We start from the raw sequence: 20,946 nt of genomic DNA, 5'->3' as shown, positions 1-20,946 counted from the left end.
AAATTGTGGAGTATGCTTGTAGCCCAATGTAAATGTTGCCATTACTTAATCTTGGTAGGATGGAACCCATTATTGGAATGTAGTGCTAAAAGGATATGAATTGTTGAAACAGACCAACAAAAGAGAGAGGGAGTTGCATTGTATGTAAGGAATTGCTACACCTTTACAGAAATACACCTTTACAACATGCAAGCATGAGTGAACCAGTAGTAAACTAGTTAGGAACCCACCACTGGGTAAGATCCTGCACTTAGGCAGGAAATCCAACACATAGGTATAGGATAGGCAGTATCTATGTAGCTTAACATAATAACCACTTAAGTATGACTAGCAGTATGGTGCAGCTGCCAAACAAGCCAACACTGGCCTGGAATACAACACCCAATTCTGGTCATCACACTACAAAAAATATGCGTCCCTAGAAAGAGTGCAGAGAAGAACAGTATGTGATGTTAATGGGATACTGTTTGAACAGAGACCAGTCACAAGTGGTGTATCCCAAGGCTTAATCCTAATTCCTGTTATGTTCAATTTGTTTGTAAATGATACAATAGAAGAATTGCTAGATAAGATTTGTCTTTTTGCTGATGACACAAAGGTGTGTAATAGAGTTGACATTACTGGAAATATTCATAACATGGAAAGGAATTTTGCATTGCTGGAAAATTGGTGAAAATGTGGATACTGCATTTTAATGTTTCTAAATGTGACATCATGCATACAGGGAAAAAGAATCTTCTGGAGGGCACAGTATTGGGGATACAGTGTTAGACAGAATAATAGAAAAAAAAGGATTTAGGTATGCTCATAACAGATGATTTCAAAATAAGTAAACGATGCCACCAGGCATTCTGGGATGTTAATACCACTTTATAATGCCTTGGTAAGACCACACTTGGAATACTGCATTCAGTTCTGGTCGCCACGATGTAAAAAAGATGTGGAGACTCTAGAAAGAGTGCAGAGAAGAGCAACAAAGATGATTAGGGAACTGGAGACTAAAACATATGAAGAACGGTTGCAGGAACTGGGTATGTTTAGCTTAAGAGAAAGAAGGACTAGGGGAAACATGATAGCAGTGTTCCAGTATCTCAGGGGTTGCCACAAAGAAGGGGGAGTCAAACTATTATCCAAGGCACCTGAGGGTAGAACAAGAAGCAATGGGTGGAAACTAATCAAGGAGAGAAGCAACTTAGAACTGAGGAGAAATTTCCTGACAGTTAGAACAATTAATCAGTGGAACAGCTTGCCTCCAAAAGTTGTGAATGCCCCAACACTGGAAGTCTTTAAGAAGATGTTGGATAGCTATTTGTCTGAAATGATATAGGGTTTCCTGCCTAGGCAGGGGGTTGGACTAGAAGACCTCCAAGGTCCCTTCCAACTCTACTATTGTATTGTATTGTATTGTATTGCATCACTAAAGAGATCTCCAGCAGGAAAAAGGAGGTCCTGCTATATAGAGCTTTAGTTAGACCCCATTTGGCATACTGTATCCAGTTCTGGAGACCTCACTTAAAAAAAGATATTGATAACATTGAGTGAGTACAGAGACAGGCAACAAAAATAGTGCAAGGACTGAGGGACAAAACGTATCAGGAGAAATTGGAAAACTGAATATATACAGCCTGGAAGACAGAATGGAAAGGGGGAATGATTGAAACCTTTAAATATATTAAGGGTGTGACTAAGGTTCAAGAAGGCAGTACTTTCAATATTAAGCAAAAGTTCAAGAACATGGGCATAAACTCAACCTGACAGGAGGGAACTTCAAAAGGAATGTTAGGAAATATTTCACAGAAAGTGTAGTTTAAGGTTGGAACTAACTTCCAGGGGAAATAATGGGTAAATCTTCAGAAACTGAGTTTAAATATCCTTGGGATAAATACATGTCAATGTATTTTAACAAAAATTAAAAAATTAAAATTAAAAGAATAAAAATAATAATTAAAATAATAAATAAAAAACAAGCATCAATAAGAGGTCTTATTAATTAAAATTAGCTAAATTAGCCTGGAGAATAATATTTTATAAACCGAGGCATGCAGGAAAGAATTGGTATCCCTCCACCAATTCTATACCCTCTAGCCATAGCAAATATTTTTTGTCATACTGTACATCTAATGATACATATACATGGCTTTTCATATCTTGTCTTCAGGATAGCGATGCATTATGCATAGGGCTGTTATTGAAAATTGTCCAGAAGTTATTGTTGCTACAAAATACAGCAGCAAGGCTGCTAAGTGTTATGGAATGTAGAGATGATTTGATAGCTACTAGTTGCTTGCCATGCACAGTCTAAAATGTTGGGAGTGATGTTTAAAGCTCTATAAGCTTGGACCAGTTTTTTGTTTTGTTCCAAAACCTATCTGATAATTAAAAATTATTAAGGACATTTATCTGAAGGTGTCCTGTGTCAAAGGCAGTGATGTGCTACTAAACATTTAAGAAGTGGCTCTGGTCTGGTCTCCTGGCTCCTTTGCCATACCATGGCTCACCACTGCTCTGTAGCAACTTGCCACGGCCAACTCGCCACAGACAACTGTCCGTGGGACAAATCATCATGGCCAACTCACTGAGGCACAAGAGTTACACTAATATCAAAGAAATGGTAGAATAAAATCATTAAAGAAAGGATACAGAAAGAGGGACAGAATGAAATTTGAATGACAAAAATTAAAATAATTTTTTATTTATTTTAAATAATTAAATTGATTAAATTGTCCTGCAGCAAGTTATCCCATGGCAAGTTGACTGCTGCAAGTTGTCCTGCAGCACATTGGCCATAGCGAGTTTGCCGTGGCAAATTGGCTGTGGTGAGTTGTCCCATTCCACTCGCCACAGAACAGCTTTACTTTACTTTACTTTATTGTCATTGTATGTGTCAGCGTTCCAAATATCATGCAGAATTAAATCATTGTCCAAGGCAAAGTTATCCTTAAAACTCCAATTTAATAAGACAGACATTTTGGCATTATGCTGTGAAATTTCAGCTCTAACGTACATCCTGTGAGTTCACCCAGTTAAAAGTTCATCATCTATCCCCACACCCCATAATTCATCACATGGTCCAATCTTCATCTTCCATGCTGGCATGTACACCCCTCTTCTTCCGGCCAGGTGTCGAGGTGCGGAGACAAAAGACGACCTTGAGCTTCTAAGAAAATCCATAACAATACATTCCACAATCCTACTCCTTTCTATTCCCCCCTCCCAACTACTATACCAATGAAACAGCATAAGAATATTTATTTATATATATTTTTTTCAATATGTGGCAGGCCAAAGATCCTAAAAGGAACAGAATTACAGGCCTGACAGGATGTATATACACAGTTTACACATACAACAAAATTCACATAACATCCAGATACCAGGCCCAACACACATAACAATCCCCAAACACACCCCCACCCGCCAAAAAAATCCCCTGCCCCTAAACCACCCAAGCATCCACACAACAGACCAAGTAGTGCTGTCCAATAGCTCACTGATGGTGATCCTTTAGCTCATTGTTGAGTGCAATTATAGCTCTGGGATAAAAGCTATTCAGAAGACGTGTGGTCCTCGTTTTAATTGTTCTGTATCTTCTGCCAGAAGGCAACAATCTAAAAGGATTGAAAGCAGGATGGGAAGTGTCTCTTAGAAATGTTATGCAACTTCCTCAAATAGCGAGATGCGAAGATGTCATCCAGGGCTGATAGCTGGAACCCAGTGATATTCTGGGCAGTTTTAATGATTCTCTGTAGAGCTTTTTTGTCCACTGCAGAGCTGCTCCCATACCATGCAATTGATATTTTGCTGATTGGCATAATAATAATCAAGTCTACCTCTGCTATCAACCAGCTCACAGTATTTCAGAAAATTTAATAATCAGGTTTCACAAGCTGTTCCAGAAACTTCCAGCACACCATTGGTTAAATGCTCTTTTTCTCGAACACAGGAGAGGTCCTTTTCCTATATTGTTCACAGGTTTTGACATACTACTCCATTGAGTTGTATTTGGCTCCCACTTTCTCAGCAACTAGCAATGCTTTCGTATGCATTGTTTTAGATTTTGCCTTTAGCTCTCATCAAAGCAGATGGGTATAAATCAAATACATAAATAGTAGAATTTTCCAGATGCAATGTTTGAGTTATATTTCTTTCTTTTTGTTTGTTGTTTATAAAGCAGTATGTACTAAGTGTGTACTAACAATCATGATTTTTACACTTTCAGGTCTGGGTTGATGGAAACAAATTAATTATAAATGGGACAATATAAGATAAAGTTATATAGCTAGATATATTTATTGAATATAGATATATATTTTGCTATTTTCTTTTTCTCTTATAGCAAAAATTTCTGTACAGCCGTCATAAAATATCTCTGAATGAAGATGAGAAGCAAAATAAAGAAATTTTTCACAGAACTATGAGGAAAAGACTAGAATCTTTCAAGAGCACAAAACTATGTTTGAATCACCATAAGAAAATAAGCAAAATTCACAAGAAAGACCGTGGCCAAAAAGTGGTAAGACCAAACATTTGAGATCACCTAAGCAAAAACTAAAAGCAAAGGGAAAACGACCCATGGCATCAACTTTATTTATTTGTTTAGCATGCTTACTGTATATCCTGCTTTTACCATCACCAGATTTTTGAGACTTATCAGTTTTAATCTTCATCATCTAATTGGTTTGGCAGTCTGTAATGGACTCCTGTCAATCTTTAAATCCAGATTCATTGTTACCACAAGGCCAGTGGAGCTCGCTAGAAGCAAGTTTATTTCTAATATACAGCACTACACTACCTCATCTCTTGTTGCCTGTCCCTCTGAAACAAGGTGTACTCATTCACCAGATGTTTCAGTAATCCCTATTATGTTATACTTGCCTTGGTTCCTCTTATCTACTACCCCTATTTGTTTACCATACTTTTTGAACTAGTTGGAAACATTTACGATATCATAGTCTACTTGTGTTCATCTTCTCTTGTTCATTAAACTACACATGTACCAAATGTAAACTATGAATTACTTGAAGAAAGGTCGAGAGGCAACTCTAGTCACCGTGAGGCTCAACCTGCAAAATAAGAACCTTCAACCAAAGGAAGAAAATTATATCCAAACTGAACACAATAAGGAACAAACAACTATGAGAACAAATGAACCTTTAGAGACAGCAACATGTCACTTATAGAAGAATACAACCAAGAGCATTGCCCCTGCTATCTAATGCAACCCAGTCCAGTGCAGTCCCTGGAGTTGAGCAATCGATTTCATATCCTCCTCCAGGAAGAAGGCATGAAGACACCTGGAGAAGGGATATCAACATTTGTTCCTGTGACAGGAAGAAAAGTAGCCCAGACTTTGCTAGGAAAAAAAGCAAGTGTTGATGATAGGAGATTTACTTTTCAGGGCAACGGAAACAGCAATCTATAGATGAGATAATCAATCTAGGGAGGTATATTGTCTACCTGGAGCAAAAATCAAAGATATGATTGAGAGCCTTACTAAAATTAGCTCACAGATTACTATTCTTTTCATCTCTTTCTTGTGTGAACAAATGACATGACAATAAACCTAAAAACAATATCAACAGATTAATCAGCTCAGCAAGAAAATTAAGGAGTTAGTTGGTATTTTCATCTGTACTTTCAATAAAAGGTCAACAACCAATGAGGAAACAAAGAATTTTAGAAATAAACCATTGGCTTAAGAGATGGTACCACCAAGAGAATTTTAGAGTCCTAGACTGCGGTCTGCATTACCTACATGAAGAGCTTGTGGCAAGTGATAGGCTGCACTTCACAAGAACCGAGCAGAATGTGTTCAGAAAATGACTGGTTCAGTTTATCCAAATAACTTTAAAGTAAAACGAGAAAAGATAATCAAGGGATTTTGGAATGCCTTGGACCACTTAAAATATGAGTCAGCAGTATGCTGTGGCCACTCAAAAAAGCCAATGTAATCATAGGTTGTATTAACAAAAGGATAGAATCAAGATCATCTGAAGCGTTAGAACCACTTTGTAATGCCTGGGTAAGAGCACCCTTGGAATATTGGATATATTTTGCCACAATATAAAAAAGAAATTGTGGAACAAGTACAGAGAAGAGCAACAAAGATGATTATGGGGCTGAAGGTTAAAACATATGAAGAACAGTGGATATGTCATTGGATATGTCTAGTCTAGTGGAAAGAAGACCAGGGGTGAATACTAGCAGTGTTCAATATTTGAGGGGCTGTCAGAAAGAGGAAATATTTACAAAAAGTAGCAAAAGGTAGGACAAGAAGCAATATATAGAACTAATCAAGGAGAGAGCCAACTTGGAACTAAGAACACATTTCCGAACAATTAGAACAATTAACCAGTGGAATGGCTTGTGATCAGAAGTTGTATGTGCTCCATCATTGGAGGTTTTTAAGAAGAAATTGGACAACCATTTGTTTAGTTTTATAAATTGCTTTATGTAAAGTTAAAATTAACTGAAAATCTGTATATAATAGGCAATATATTTTTATTAATGAAATACTTTTAATTATAAAATAAAATATAAACATTGTATCACATTAGGTCTGCAAAAACATAGCACATATTAAATTGTATATATTCTGTACAAAATAGAATATGTATTTGTATGGTCATTTCTTGTTTTTTCAGAAAAATAGTAATGTCCTACCAGATGGAAACCTTCCTGCACATGTTAAAAAAGACAAAGGTAAATGCACTTTTTAAAATAATGAAAAGTTAAATGTCCTTTTTAAAAGATAAATATTGAGTAAATATTGACATAACTAGTTGCCTAGAATCTCTGAATTTCAGCAGAGCAGAAATATGAAAATAAATATTTTCTATTTCTGTTGCTAGCTAACATTGTATTGCATAAATGTTTTCCAATTTTTATTGTATTTATCAGCTTTTTTGTTTGAGTGTCTATGGAATGGATGGCAATAAAATCTTCTAAGATCATATTTTGACTTTCAGCTTCAAACTTGGTAATTTTTAAAACATTTAAATTTGAAAATGCATTGATAACTTTAATGAACAATAATAAAATAGCAGCTAAGCCTGGCAAATCTATTTGTCATGAAAATTCTAGAATACACTACCTGAAGACTAAAATAAGAACCAAACTTTTATCTCCATCAGAAGTATCATTCTTTGGAACAAATTTTTACTTTTAAAAAGTGAAAATTGACCAAAAGGGATATTTCTGTAACCTTATTCAAACTGTTGTCAAAACATTCAAGCACACAAAAAGCCCTTCAGTGTTTATCTCGGTAAACAAGCTCATTTTATAAGGCATCTGTAATTTAACATAGGAGCAAGTCAGTGTGGTGGTTAAGACATCAACCTAGAAACCCAAAGACCATAACTTCTAGTCTTGCTTTGAGTCAGTCCCTTTCTCTCAGCCCTAGGATGGAGGCAATGGCGAACTTCTTCTAAAAAACTTGTCAAGAAGATTCCAGGGCTTGTCTAGGCAATCACCAGAACACTGACGTGAATGCAGGAAAAAAAACCTAATTTAAACCATTCAGAGATAATCTTGCTCATTTTATCCATAAATTTTTACTCTGAGCTATACATACAAATAGTTTAGAAATTCTAAAATATGATAAAAGCCTAACAATAAAACAGAAATCAGTGAACATATTTACAGACTGAGAAATTGTAATTATGTGTATTATTTGTACAGAAATCAGAGCTGAAATTGTTTTACTTTGTAGGAAATTGTTACGTTTGAATATATGTTACATTCAATACTTTAAAAAAAATTACCGTATTTTCAGAGTATAAGACCCCCCTTTTTTCCTCAAAAAGAGGCTGAAAATCTGGGTACGTCTTATACATCGAATCCAGCATTTTTTGCCTCCTGAAGCCCCGCCCCTTCACCAAAATGGCTGTGCATACCCTTATGGAGGCTTTCAGACAGATCCTGGGGGCTGGGGAGGGCAGAAATGAGCAAAGAAATATGCTGATTTTTGCCCCCCCAGCCCCCAGCAGCACTCTATAAGCCTCCAGAAGGCTATGCATGCAATTTTTTTGCTCTTTTTTGCCCCCCCCCCCCCCGAAGCACTCTGCAAGTCCCCTCAAGGCTATTCGTGCCTTTTATTTGAAAGAAATGGGCTCGTTTTCACGAAAAATGGGCTGTTTTGGGGAGGTTTGCAGAGTGTAAAAACTTTTTTTTTTTCCTTTCGGAAAACTTTTTAGAGTGATTGATGAGAATTACATTGATCAAGTGCTGTGCCAGGAGAAACAAGTCTTAGGTTGTCAGTGATTTCCTTCTCCAGCACATGGATAAATGCACCTGGAAACATCTACCTACCTACCTATCTACCTACTCTCTCTCCCTACCTACCTACTGTATTTCTCTCTCTCTCTATCCCTCTACCTACCTACCTACCTACCTACTCTCTCTTTCTCTCTCTCCTACCTACCTACTGTATTTCTCTCTCTCTCTCTCTATCCCTCTATCTACCTACTTACCTACCTACTCTCTCTCTCTCTCTCCCTATCTACTGTATTTATCTCTCTCCCCCCCCTCTCTCCCTCTACCTACCTACCTACTTTTTAAAAAATTTGCCTCTTCAAAACCTTGGTGCGCCTTATACTCTGGTGTGGCTTATACTTCGAAAAATATGGTAAATATCAATTTACTTTTACAAGTAGCAAACTATCTCAGAAGCTAATTACCATATTTTTGGAGTATAAAACACACTGGATTATAAGACGCACCAAGATTTTGAAGAGGCAAATTAAAAAAAAAGATTTTGCACTCTGCAGACCTCCCAAAAACAGCCCGTTTTTTGCCAAAAAAAGGGGCATAAATAGCCTTTAGGAGGCTTATAGAGTGCTCCTGGGGGCTGGGGGGGGGGCAAAAACAAGCAACAAATGGTCCATTTTTCACAAAAACAGATGTGTTTTTGTCAAAAAAAAAGGGCATACATAGGCTTTAGGAGGCTTATAGTGTTCCTGGGGGCTGGGGGAGCCAAAATGAGCAAAAAGCAACCCATTTTTCCTCTCATTTTTGCCTTCCCCAGCCCCCAGCAGCACTCTGGAAGCCTCCTAAAGGCTATGCATGGCCATTTTGGTAAAGAGTGTGGAGTTTTGGGAGGCCAAAAATGCCGTATTCAGTGTATAAGACGCACCCAGATTTTCACCCTCTTTTTGAAGGAAAAAGGTGTGTCTTAAACTCCAAAAAATACGGTATCTCAGTTATATCAAAAATTATTATTTTATTCTAGAAAATGAGTTTTCTGAACCAGAGGAAAATGATTATGGCTATCCACAGATAGATGGAGCAGTAAAGTTCCTGGATTACTTCAACGAAGATAATTTCACAGATACAAATGGTAAAGAAATTAATATATACCATAGTAACATTATGTAGCATTGTGGTTGTTGGCTTGTCTTTTTTTACATAGATATATAAAAACAAAAATTTATTTTCCAGAAATATGGACCAGAAGATACATGCACTATTTGTCAGCATTGTGAGGAAATTGCCATTATTCAAACCATAATGTTAAAACGGCACAAATACATATCACAGAATAAAATATATTTTATTCACACTTTCTAGAGCCATGATGGCGAACCTATGGCATGCATGCCGGAAGTGACACCCAAAGCTATCACTCTGGGCATGTGGAGCCATTGCCTGTTGTTCTTCTGGGTTCGGCGCACCGGCTAGTTGGTCTTCACACAAAAGAGCAGCTGATCTTCTGGGTTCTGCCACACGCATGCGCTGGCCACCTGGTCTTCCAGTTTGTGGTGCGCATGAAGACCAGCTGGCCAGTGTGCATGTACATGCCAGAACCCACAAGGGAAGCAGAGCTGCCAGCCAGGACCAACATGCTGGGGCTTCCCTCCCTTCTTGCATAGCTCTAGTGCTCCAGCCCATGGCAGTGCTGCACATCCATGTTCCGGAGCACCTGGCCAACTCAGGCGAACGGGGCAGTGGGGCAGGGTTTGCTAGCTGGGCAGCTGGCCACCCTACATGCTGCTCCTGCCACTGAGCGTTGGTGTTGGTTCTTGTGCTGCAATTCCCAGTCAGGATGCTAGAGCAGAAAAAGGAGGAGCAGCTGTCAGGGAGTAGACCTGCCCCAGGAGGGCCGGAGGAGAGCACAGCATGGAGACATCGCCGAGGAGTAAGAAGCGTGCCAGCCGGGAAGAGACCGGAGAAGGGCTGCACTGGCTTTTTCTTGGTGGTGGGCTGGGGGGTGCTTCATCCTGGCCAGAGTTGGGGCAAAGCTCTCCCAACTGCTAGCCCCACAACCCAAGCCCCAGGAATGCCAATGCCCCTTACCTCCGAGGCCAGGAAGTGGCTCTGGCTTTTCAACGGAGGGAGGCGGCCCAACTTTCTCTCCCTGTCTGGGGCTGCAGAACTGGTTCAATGAGGATGTCCCGCCCTCCCGATGGGAGGAAGGGGGGTGGGCAGGGAGGCGTGAGGACCCACAAAAGGCCAGGCGGAACCGGTGCATGCGCACCGGACACTTGGTGTTCACATACACATTCACACCAGAAACTGGATGATAATCTGCTTTTCTGATTTCCAGCATGTACATGCACTCACGCACTTCGCACTTGGTGCCAAAAAGATTAGCCATCACTGTTCTAGAGGATGCAGTTTCCTTTTTGGGAAAAACAAGGGAAAGAAAATATTTTTTAAATTCCTTAGATGACATTCAGAACTAAACTGTTCTATTGCTCACTTTCAAACACTGTATTGTCCTATAGTCCAGGCAGCAGGACCTTTGTGAAACTTGCTTTGTTAAAATAGTTCTACGTTTTTTTATTCCAACCAAGTTCTCTTTTCAGTTCCAATTTTGCAATAGTCTAATACAGCATGAAAGTTACCATGTTCCTGTTTACTTAATTTTGATTTTTCCTTTGATGGACTTTTTAATAGGCATTGATAATCCAGTATTTTCAGACGATGTTGAGCAAAATGCCATCTTGAAGTTTACACCTTGGCTATCCAGTGATGAGATGGTGGTACCGTCCCAAAGAGCCAGAGTACAGATACCTTATTCTCCAAACAGCTTTCAAAGACTTGCTCCCATTCGACTCAGCAACAGATCTACAGATTCTTTTTTGCAACTAGATGGTGCTGAAGAACAACCTACACTTTTTCTCCCAGAATCAACTCACTTGTAATTTTAGCAAATGTAAGGTTCTTATTTTTCAGTCACTCAGATGTTTCGTGATCTAGCAAATAGCCATTTTCTCTTGTTCAGAATATCTTTGGTGTCTTCCTTTATTTTCTTCTTGGCATGAAAATTCTGCTTTAAAACCAGTTAAATATATTCTAGAATATTAAAGTAGGACATGTTAAATTTGTGGATTATGAATACTAAGCTACTCGCTTGAGAGCTACAGAATGAAATAGACAACATGAGATGTGGGCAGAACTGAGGGGCATTACGGTTAGTCCTGTGGTTACAACATAATTAGGATAGAATTTATATGATTAAATAATAGTATCATTGTTATGAAGTTCAATGTCATGGGACCTAATTGCTTAGTAACTTGGTTGTGATGGGTGGCTATAGAAATTGAATGAATGACCATAGTTATTCCTTGTTAGCTATCATAATTATATGTTTTATATTTTGATGAGCAAGATATAAATAACTAATGATTAATAATTCATTTGCAGCGAGTTCTTTGTACAAATTCCTTTGGAAAATATGATATTTATGGTACAGTAAGGTGAAGTGTTTTAAACTTTTTCTGATTTTGTATTCGCTTATGCAATATACCTGTCAAATAATAAATATGAACAAAATGTCCTATGCAATTCTTATTACTTAAGTATTAATGAACTTGATTCCAATTTTGCATAGTATTTTCATTACTTGAATGCCATGGCTATTTCATCTTTTCATAACACACATACAGTATATTTTCTTAGTAAAAGGCACATATCATAAAATACAAATGCAAAACAATGAAGTTTCAAAAAACCAAAGTGAATGCTAGAATACAATATATATTGTAATAGGGCTTTATTATATATAGAAAATGCAAAATATTTATTAAAATCAATTCATCAAATCCTAATTCATCAAATTGGATTTGTGGAAGGCATATTATCAAGTTAGGATCAAGGCAGGGGATGAGTGGGAAACAGCTTTAAATTGTCCCTTAGGATGTTCTTTGACAAAGTGACAAAATTAGTGGACCAAAGGAATACTGCCAATATAATCTCCTTAGACTTCAGTAAGGCATTTGATAAAGTAGACCATAATCGACTACTTGCTAAAATAGAAAAATGTAGGTTAGACCCAATCACCACCAGATGGATTCGTAACTGGCTGAGCAACCACACTCAATGTGTAATCCTCAATGGAACTTCGTCTACATGGAGGGAAGTATGCAGTGGGGTATTCCAAGGCTCTGTTCTAGGCCCAGTACTCTTCAACATCTTCAATGATTTGGAAGGGGATCGATGGGGAATCATCGAATTTGCAGATGACACCAAGCTAGCAGGACTAGTCAGCACTCCAGAAGATAGGCTTAAGATACAGAAGGATCTTGACAGACTTGAACATTGTCCTCTGCTAGACCAACACCTCTTATCAAAGGGGGAAGACTGTCAGGTCTGTCAGGTCTGTCAGGTGCAGCTTGGGACTTCACAGGCATCCTGCTATCAAAGGCTAGAACTAGAGGGTAGAATAAATAAGAAATAAAGCTGTGTGTATATTATGGGAAATAAAGAGCGGTGGGAATGACAGGTGATGAAGTCAAAGAACCTTGGCCCCAGTTTGCACCAGAATCCAAGGCCAGGAACCCTGAGAAAGAATGCCTATTACTACAAACATCTAAGTGAGTTCCGATTGGCTGAAGACAGATTGGTCATGGGGAGAGGCTGGGATGAGGAGAAACCCTTCTGTCTCTTTTGACCAGGCAAAATCCAGAGCTAGCCTGACTGAAGCCAACATCTTTTTAATAAAAGAACCTTTCACTTCAACTTAATGGAGTTGAGGGTTTTCTTTCACTCTCCCCCAAAGTTCTTATAACTTTCTCTATCATTTCTTCTGCTAATAAGAATTCGGTCCAGTATAGGTATGTGTATATCCAATTGATGTCTGGATATTTAAAATCCCCCTTTACTAGTGTGATTTCTTACATACATTTGCTAACTGATTAGCAACATCATCATTTCTTCTGCTTGGTTGGGTGGTCTATAGTACTATACACCAATGACAATGCCATTATTTTTTTCATTTTATGTTGCTCCATAAGCATTCAAGGAGGCTTTCATACTTGGTTCTGTGTATCTCTGTGGAGAGGAAGTGATCTCTAATATATAATGCAATTCTATCTCCTCCTTTGTTGGGTTTGTTTCTTTTGAATAGTTTATATCCTTCTACCAGTACATTCCAGTGATGAGTTCCATCCCACTAAATTTTTGTGATGGCAACTATATCATACCTACTCTCATGTATTAGCATTTGAAGTTCACACTATTTACTCCCTAAACTGAGCATTAATGTATAGGCATTTAAGTTCTTTGTGGCTGACCCCAAGCGTGCTTCTTACATCTTACATGTTTTTGAGTTTTTCTTTTTTTCCTCTTCACTCCACTTTTTATCTGATTGGTTGTCTAGTTCTATTTGCTTGGAATTAAGTCCTAAAGGTTGTAATTAGGTCCTCCCTCTTTTAATTTAAAGCTTTCCTGATAAAGTAAATCAGTTTTCCAAATACGTTCTTCCCAGTTCTTGTGAGGTGCAGTTCAGCACTTGCCAGGAGCCGTTCATGTAAGGTAATACAGAGCATGATCTAAAAATCCTAAATTCTGTTGATGACACCAATTTCAAGTCAGTGGTTTGTTTCTAATTCTAGTTGTCTCTTAAAATTCAAAATGGAGGAGGAAACTGTGAAGGAAACAATGATAATTTGGGCTAAAAACTTCAGGTGTAATATTGAATTGGAGCACTGGGAAAAATTATGGGGGAAAAATTATAAATTGACAATACCAGCATCCTATAAGCAAAACATCTACAAAATGTTTTATAGGTGGCATTTACCCCCAGTGAGATTGGACAAAATGTTCACAAATAGATCTCCAAACTGTTAGAAATGTAACCACCAACAAGGGACCTTCTATCATATGTGGTGGACATGTCTGAAAGCCAAAGAATTCTGGACAAAAATTCAAAAATGGTTAGAAGAAATAATAGAACACAAAATTTACATGAACCGTGAGCTGTTTCTTCTAGGAATAATTAAAAAAAATATTAGTAAGGATATCCAATATATAATGCTTCATATAATTACTGCTGCCAGAATCTCATTCGGAAACAAAAAAATGCTAGAATGCTCAGAAATAGGCAAACTAATGATGGAACTAAGAGATAGAGAGGAAACATAGATATGGAACAGGTGGTATAAATGGCTCGAAAAAAAATGTAAAATCAAAGCATAAGGAATACATAGCAGACACAATGAAAAGAGATGGCATATACTTAGAAAGCAATAGAGATGGAAATATTGTACATACATGTATATATGGTAAAAATGAGAAAGTATTCAAAGAAGAATATGTATAAGATAATAGAATGGAAAATGGAAAACTCGAAATCAGAAAAAAGAAATACAGAAAGCTGTAAAAATGTAATTGTGATTTTAATGTTTGGAAAATGTCAAATAAAAAACACTTTAAAAATAAACAAATGAGTCAAAAACATTATACAGATTCAACCAGTACTGAAACATCAAGAGCCCATTAAGCCAGTTGTGGTTCAGGCAGATGCCAGTGATGTGGCGGTGGCCGCAGTCCTCTTACAAAAGAACAATGAAGGAGTTCTGCAGCCGTGTGCTTACAACTAGAGTAGTGGTTCCCAAACTTTTTCAGTCCACCGCCCCCTTGGTGCTACAAACTGATTCTCAGGGCCCCCCACCCAGTGGTGGAATTCAAATTTTTTACGACAGGTTCTGTGGGCGTGGCATGGTGGGTGTGGCTGGGGGAATCACGTGACTGGGCGGTTTGCACAACGGAAGGAAGATAGTAACAGTAAAATTCAAAACTGTAACCATTAATTGCACATTTATGCAAAATCCAATTTAAAAACCTTTTTAGTTAATGTTAATTCAACAAAATTGTTGAACATGATCCAGTGATACCAGGTTTTCAAAGTCTGATAGCCATTTATCAAGAACCTTAGTAACTAGTAACTTAGTAAACTCAGTAAAATTTAGTAACTACTTCACTGTTCAGTAAATTCTTAATGTGATGGATGGGCTTGATGAAGTGATACCAGTTTCCCAATGTCTGGTTTTAAGTCACTTAGCAGGCGTCTTAAATCACCACGTTCAGTAATCTGGTGTCGATTTCTTTGCTTGGAGAGAAGTTGGATGACCACACTGAAGCCATGTTCCACCAAACATGATGTTGGAAATGCAACAAGGAGCTTCTTAACCACTCTCCATAGTACAGGATAGCAATCAGAAATTTCTTTCTGTAACCAAAACTCTTGGTATGATTTCTTGAACTTTGGCTTCAGCTCAATGTCACCAACATTTGCTTGCATTATTTGATGAGATTATTGCATGGTACCTAGGGATTCCCAATATGGAAAGTGAGAATGGGAACATTTTAACGGATCTATATGTTCTTGGGTTATAATTTTCACTAAAGAACCATGGGGATGGAAAGGGAAATATAGACAATGGAGTCCAATCCCCTTCCTCAACAGTTTGGAAGCAAAGAATAACTCTAGCAAAATGTAGCCTTTTACCTCTTTGGGGAATCATTTTCTTTTTTTAATTATAATGATGATGATATTTTTTTATTTTTCCCAATACAACTCATGCAAAGGGTCATCCACAACTACATTACATTTTCCACACTCATATTTGTGATTCCTTATAACTTCTTTAAGCTAAACATTTTGAGTACAAATCAATGCATTGACATATATATCACTAATGGAGTTTCCTATCTTCCATTGACGTAATTAACACCTTATGTATTGAATACAAGTATATCAATTATAGGTTAAACATGAATTGAAAAACATCTAATTCAAATGTATAAGATGTGAATTTATTATATAATCACAGGCAAACAATACAATACAATACAATAGTAGAGTTGGAAGGGACCTTGGAGGTCTTCTAGTCCAACCCCCTGCCTAGGCAAGAAACCAGTGGTGGGTTTCAAATTTTTTTGGAACCTACTCTGTGGGTGTGGCCTCCTTTGTGGGAGTGGCTTGCTGGCCATGTGACCTGTGGGAGTGGCTTGCCGACCATGTGACTGGGTGGGAGTGGTTTGCCGATCATGTGACCAGGTGGGAGTGGCTTGCCGACCATGTGACCAGGTGGGAGTGGCCAAGACGATATCACTGAATTCTTTGCCTCAATGGATGAACTACAATAAGATTAAAATAAGTACAAAAACAATAAAAGAGCAACTTACAGGAGGAAGATGACTGTTCTTGCCAGTCTTCAATATCACGGACTCCAATGAATGGGCTGCACAAAGAAGAGACACAAATGAACTCTTTCATTGCATGCACTGCATTGGGATGAAACCAGCACACAAAATAATAGAAAAGGAAAATTACTCTCCTTTTTTGCGTCTTCTGCACCACCACCTCATGCTCCAACAACCTGTACAAAGGAGAGACACAGAAAGCAAGACTTGAATTGCTTGCACTTCACTATCTCAAGGATGAACACAGCACAGACCACACCACACCCAGCAATAAAGACAGCTACTTACAGAGGAAGGATCCCTGGCTTGCCGGTCTTCTGCACACCACCTTATCGATTTATTTTGCTCAAAAACCTGCACAAAGGACAGATACAGAAAGCAAGACTTTAATTGCTTGCACTACTATATTAAGGATGAAACAAGCACACAAAGCAATAAAAGAGCTACTTACATAGGAAAGATGACTGTCCTAGCGGTCATACTCTGTTGTCTCTTCATCCTGTTAAATAATACTAACTGCAGAATAACTAAAACAATATTGGACTCAATTGTGGTTGTAAGCTGAGGACTACAGGTAACAGAAGGGACCTCTGTTTTCACCCAACAATGTACAGTCTTTTCAGGAAGGGTGTCCCCCAACAAACAGCTGCTGGAATTGTGTTTGCACAACAGTGGAAAAACAGAGATATGAAAATGAATAAATATTACAATGTGCAGGAATAAATAAATTGACAATTAAAATCAAGAAGGCTTTGAATACTTTTTCACGTGGGATTTGTTTTAGCAATTGCTAACTAATGGAAACAGAAATTAGAAATCCAGAAGTATGAAAGAAAACACCAATTATGTAAGGAAAGGTCCCTAAAATGTATAAGGAAATATTATTAGATCATTATTAATGTGTAGATAACTGCGGGACATTACACACCCACATCCACACAAACTATGACAGTGCCAGGAAAACACCAAAAAATAAGAATCCCCCCCCCCCCCAAAGACTGCAAATGAAACCAGTTTTTTTTCCTAACCCTAAGGACAGGAAAGACAAAGCCACTGGAATAAAAACCATCAAGGCCATGGAAATTATAAAGGACAGTGCCAGGAAGCTCACAGAAACATCAACCACCTCAGAATTACATAAATGAGGGTGAAACCCACAAAATCTTGCAAAGCTGCCTTGCATCAACCCGGCCTACCCATAGAAAAGCAGCCACTTTGAGATACATAAACGTGGTCTGAACACTTTTAAGGAACATATTGCATCACAAAGAAAACATTTGCAAAAAGGAATAACATTTCTTGTAGTAAATATATTTTATAAACAATTAAAAAATAAAAATTCCCAAACAATAATTCAAAAAAGATATTCTATAAATAAAAAAATCCTTAAAAACCATTGTTAAGTATTTCACCAGCAATAATTTATAGTATAACTATTTTAAGGTATTGTACCAGCCATATTCCACCAGCAATAATTTATACTGTAACCATTTCAAACTATTCCACACACAATAATTTAAAATGAAACCATTAAAAATATTCCATACACAATAAATTAAAATTAAACAATTTAAAACAATTTTATGCACAATACATTTTAAAGTATTGAGTATAGAATATTTTAAAATGGTTCATTTTAATTTATTTTGGATAGAATCTTTTTTAAAATAGTCTGAGACAATTTTAAAAAAAGAATCCACACACAATAAATTGAAGTAAACCATTTTAAAATATTCTATACTCAATACTTTTAAGTAAAATTATTTTAAAAAATTCTATGCACAATAAATAAAATATTATTTTAAAATACATTAAAAAAATAAAAGAAAAAAAACCAGGTTACTTACCAGCAGGCAGAATCAGCAGCTCACCGATGCGATGGATGGATGCAACAGGCAGCAGACAGGCAGAGAGGCAGCCCACGCCAGCCTTCATCGAGGGAAGGCCCAGAGGCTTTCCTCGGCAAAACTAGCCTCCCGACGGCCGCGCATTCCACCCGAGCTCGGCGCTTCGTCGCGGAAAGGCCCAGAGGCCTTTCCTTGGCGAAACTAGCCTCCCGACGGCCGCGCGTTCCACCCGAGCCCGGCGCTTCGTCCCGGAAAGGCCCGGAGGCCTTTCCTCGGCGAAGCTAGCCTCCCGACAGCCGCGCGTTCTACCCGAGCCCGGCGCTTTGTCCCGCTTTGTCCCTCAGCGAAGCTAGCTGCCCGCCGCCCGGATGGCCCACGCCAGCCCGCCGCTTCAGCGAGGGAAGGCCCAGAGGCCTTTCCTCGCCAAAGCTAGCCTCCCGACGCCCCCCCTCGCGCTTAGTTGCTTACCTGAGGGAAGCAGCAAGCTCCTGGAAGGCGAAGAGAAGGGAGTTTTGAAATGGAGGACCCGCTTTTAAACGGGTCGCCTCCAGCCCGCTCACTGATTGGCTGGACTCCAGCCAATCAGTGAGCGGCTGGCTGGGCTAGCTAGTTTAGTGCGGATGGGCGGGGGAGCGAGCGAGCTGCATTGGGACGGCAAGGGCGATCGAGCGACAGGACCGGTGCCGGTTCCCAGAAGTTACTTCCGGGTCCGGTTACTTCCGGGTTCGGTCGCCAACCGGTTCGCGCGAACCCACCACTGCAGGAAACCCTATACCAGGGGTCGGCAACCTTAAACACTCAAAGAGCCATTTGGACCCGTTTCCCACAGAAGAGGAAACACCAGGAGCCACAAAACACTTCCGGTGCCGGACTATTTCCTGAGCGCCAACAAAACTAGCTTATGTCCTTGAAAACCTTCTATTTTCTTCTGCAACTTTTCTTTGCTTGGGTTTATCCATGGTTGGCTTACCGGGGGTCAAAAAGCTCAATGAATCATATGCCAGCGAGTGTTGCACTTTGGCAGTTGTGAGGCATATTTTGAGCGACAGGGAGCCGCAGCAGAGGGACGAAAGAGCCACATGTGGCTCCAGGGCCACGGGTTGCTGACCCCTGCCCTATACCGTTTCAGACAAATGACAAACATTGCACTTATGCCTAAATCCTCTACCCACGCACATTATAAGACAGCTAAAACTATCTTAGCTGGCTGTTGTAAATATTACTCTGCTAATTCAACAAGAAATGGTACTGCATGAATCCTTAATGCAGAACACAACTAAAAGTGATTTTAGCAATTTTCTTCCCAAGTTAATTCAAAATGTATATCGAAATGTTTCTCTATTTTTCCCCAAGCACTAGGGAGGATTATATTCAAAACCAGACACTTTTGCTGTCTGTCTGTCTGTCTGTCTGTCTGTCTGTCAGTGTGTGTATGGTGTGTGTGTGTGTGTGTGTGTGTGTGTGTGTGTGTGTTTGCTTCTGGTCTCCAGAAAGAATTTCATCTGTTTTTCAAATTTCGGTCCCATTCGCATTTCCCTTAGGATTCAGCAGCCTTGCAAGGATCCCTCGCGGGGATGGGGATGGTGCTGGGAGCTTACCTCCTAGGCGCTGGCCACACCGTGCAAACTACTGCCCGTCGCCCCGGGGAGGGGAGATCTGGTCGCCAGCAAAGGGCTTCTGCTGAGGTGCCCCGTGCAAGCAAAATAGCAAGCAAGCAAAGGAGGATCAGGCAGGGCACCAAGGCCCCTTCGCCTCCCTTCGTTCCCACTTTGTCTTGATGAGGTCGCTGCAGCTGCCAGGCGAGGACGGATGGAGGTAGCCAGAGCAGCCCAGGCAGGCGAGCGATGGAGGATCAGGCAGCCCACTCGCTCGCCCGCTTGGGCTGCTCCGCCGCTCTGGCTACCCCCGTCCATCCGCGCCCAGCAGCTGCGGCGACCTCAAGACAAAGTGGGAGTGAAGGGAGGTGAAGGGGCCTCCCTTTGATGACTCACTCCCCCTGCTTGTCTGCACTATGCTAGCCCTGCCCACCGCTCACCAATCGCCCTCCTGCCTCTAAGAGCGAGCAATCGAGCAGCTTCTGGATATGTGGGGGCGAGGGAGCGAACTGGTTCTAAATGGCTCGCTAGAGGGGACAATCTCCAGCACTCCTCTGCCACCCCCCTTGCCTCTTAGCGCCCCCCTAAGCCATCCCACTGCCCCCCAGGGGGCAGTACCGCCCACTTTGGGAACCACTGAACTAGAGGAAGTTGTCAGGGACCAAATGCAACTGGTTCATTTGGGAGAAGGAGGTGTTTGCGGTCCGGTGGGCTTTGTTGACATGGCGGCATTTACTAGAAGGGGGAGGGATACCCTTCGAGGTCTGGACGGACCACAAGAATTTGGAGGCCCTCCAGACCCCACGAAGATTGTCACCAAAACAAGTTAGATGGGCCTTGTATTTTTGACGATTCAACTTCCAATTATAATATATACCGGGGGGAAAGAACTTCTTAGCCAATGCCCTCTCCCGCAAACCATAGTATCATAATAAAAGGGAGGATTTAGTGCAGGCTACCATCCCGCCCCACAGCGTAGGGTGCTAGCCATTCAACAGGCCGCACTGGCACCAAACCTGTATGTCCAGGGGAAGTACCTCTCCAGAGCAATCAAAGCAGCACTCCCAATGGACCAG

At 39.9% G+C, this 20,946-nt stretch overlaps 1 protein-coding gene across 1 annotated transcript in view; it reads left to right on the top strand.

The window, feature by feature from the left end:
- Positions 1-11,644, top strand: part of SLC9A3 (solute carrier family 9 member A3) — a 34,832-nt gene extending 23,188 nt beyond the window's left edge. The window contains exons 12-15 of the mRNA XM_081971610.1: positions 4,337-4,513; positions 6,645-6,702; positions 9,230-9,337; positions 10,897-11,644. Of these exons, the coding sequence (XP_081827736.1) occupies positions 4,337-4,513; positions 6,645-6,702; positions 9,230-9,337; positions 10,897-11,144 (591 nt within the window). The 3' untranslated portion in view covers positions 11,145-11,644. The remainder of the gene's footprint in view (positions 1-4,336; positions 4,514-6,644; positions 6,703-9,229; positions 9,338-10,896) is intronic.
- Positions 11,645-20,946: the final 9,302 nt, after the last annotated feature.

The sequence above is a fragment of the Natrix helvetica genome (assembly GCF_964273705.1).
Source record: "Natrix helvetica genome assembly, chromosome: Z".
Lineage (NCBI taxonomy): Eukaryota > Metazoa > Chordata > Lepidosauria > Squamata > Natricidae > Natrix > Natrix helvetica.
Note: the sequence above shows the minus strand (reverse complement) of the source record. Positions and strands in the feature narration are given on the sequence as shown.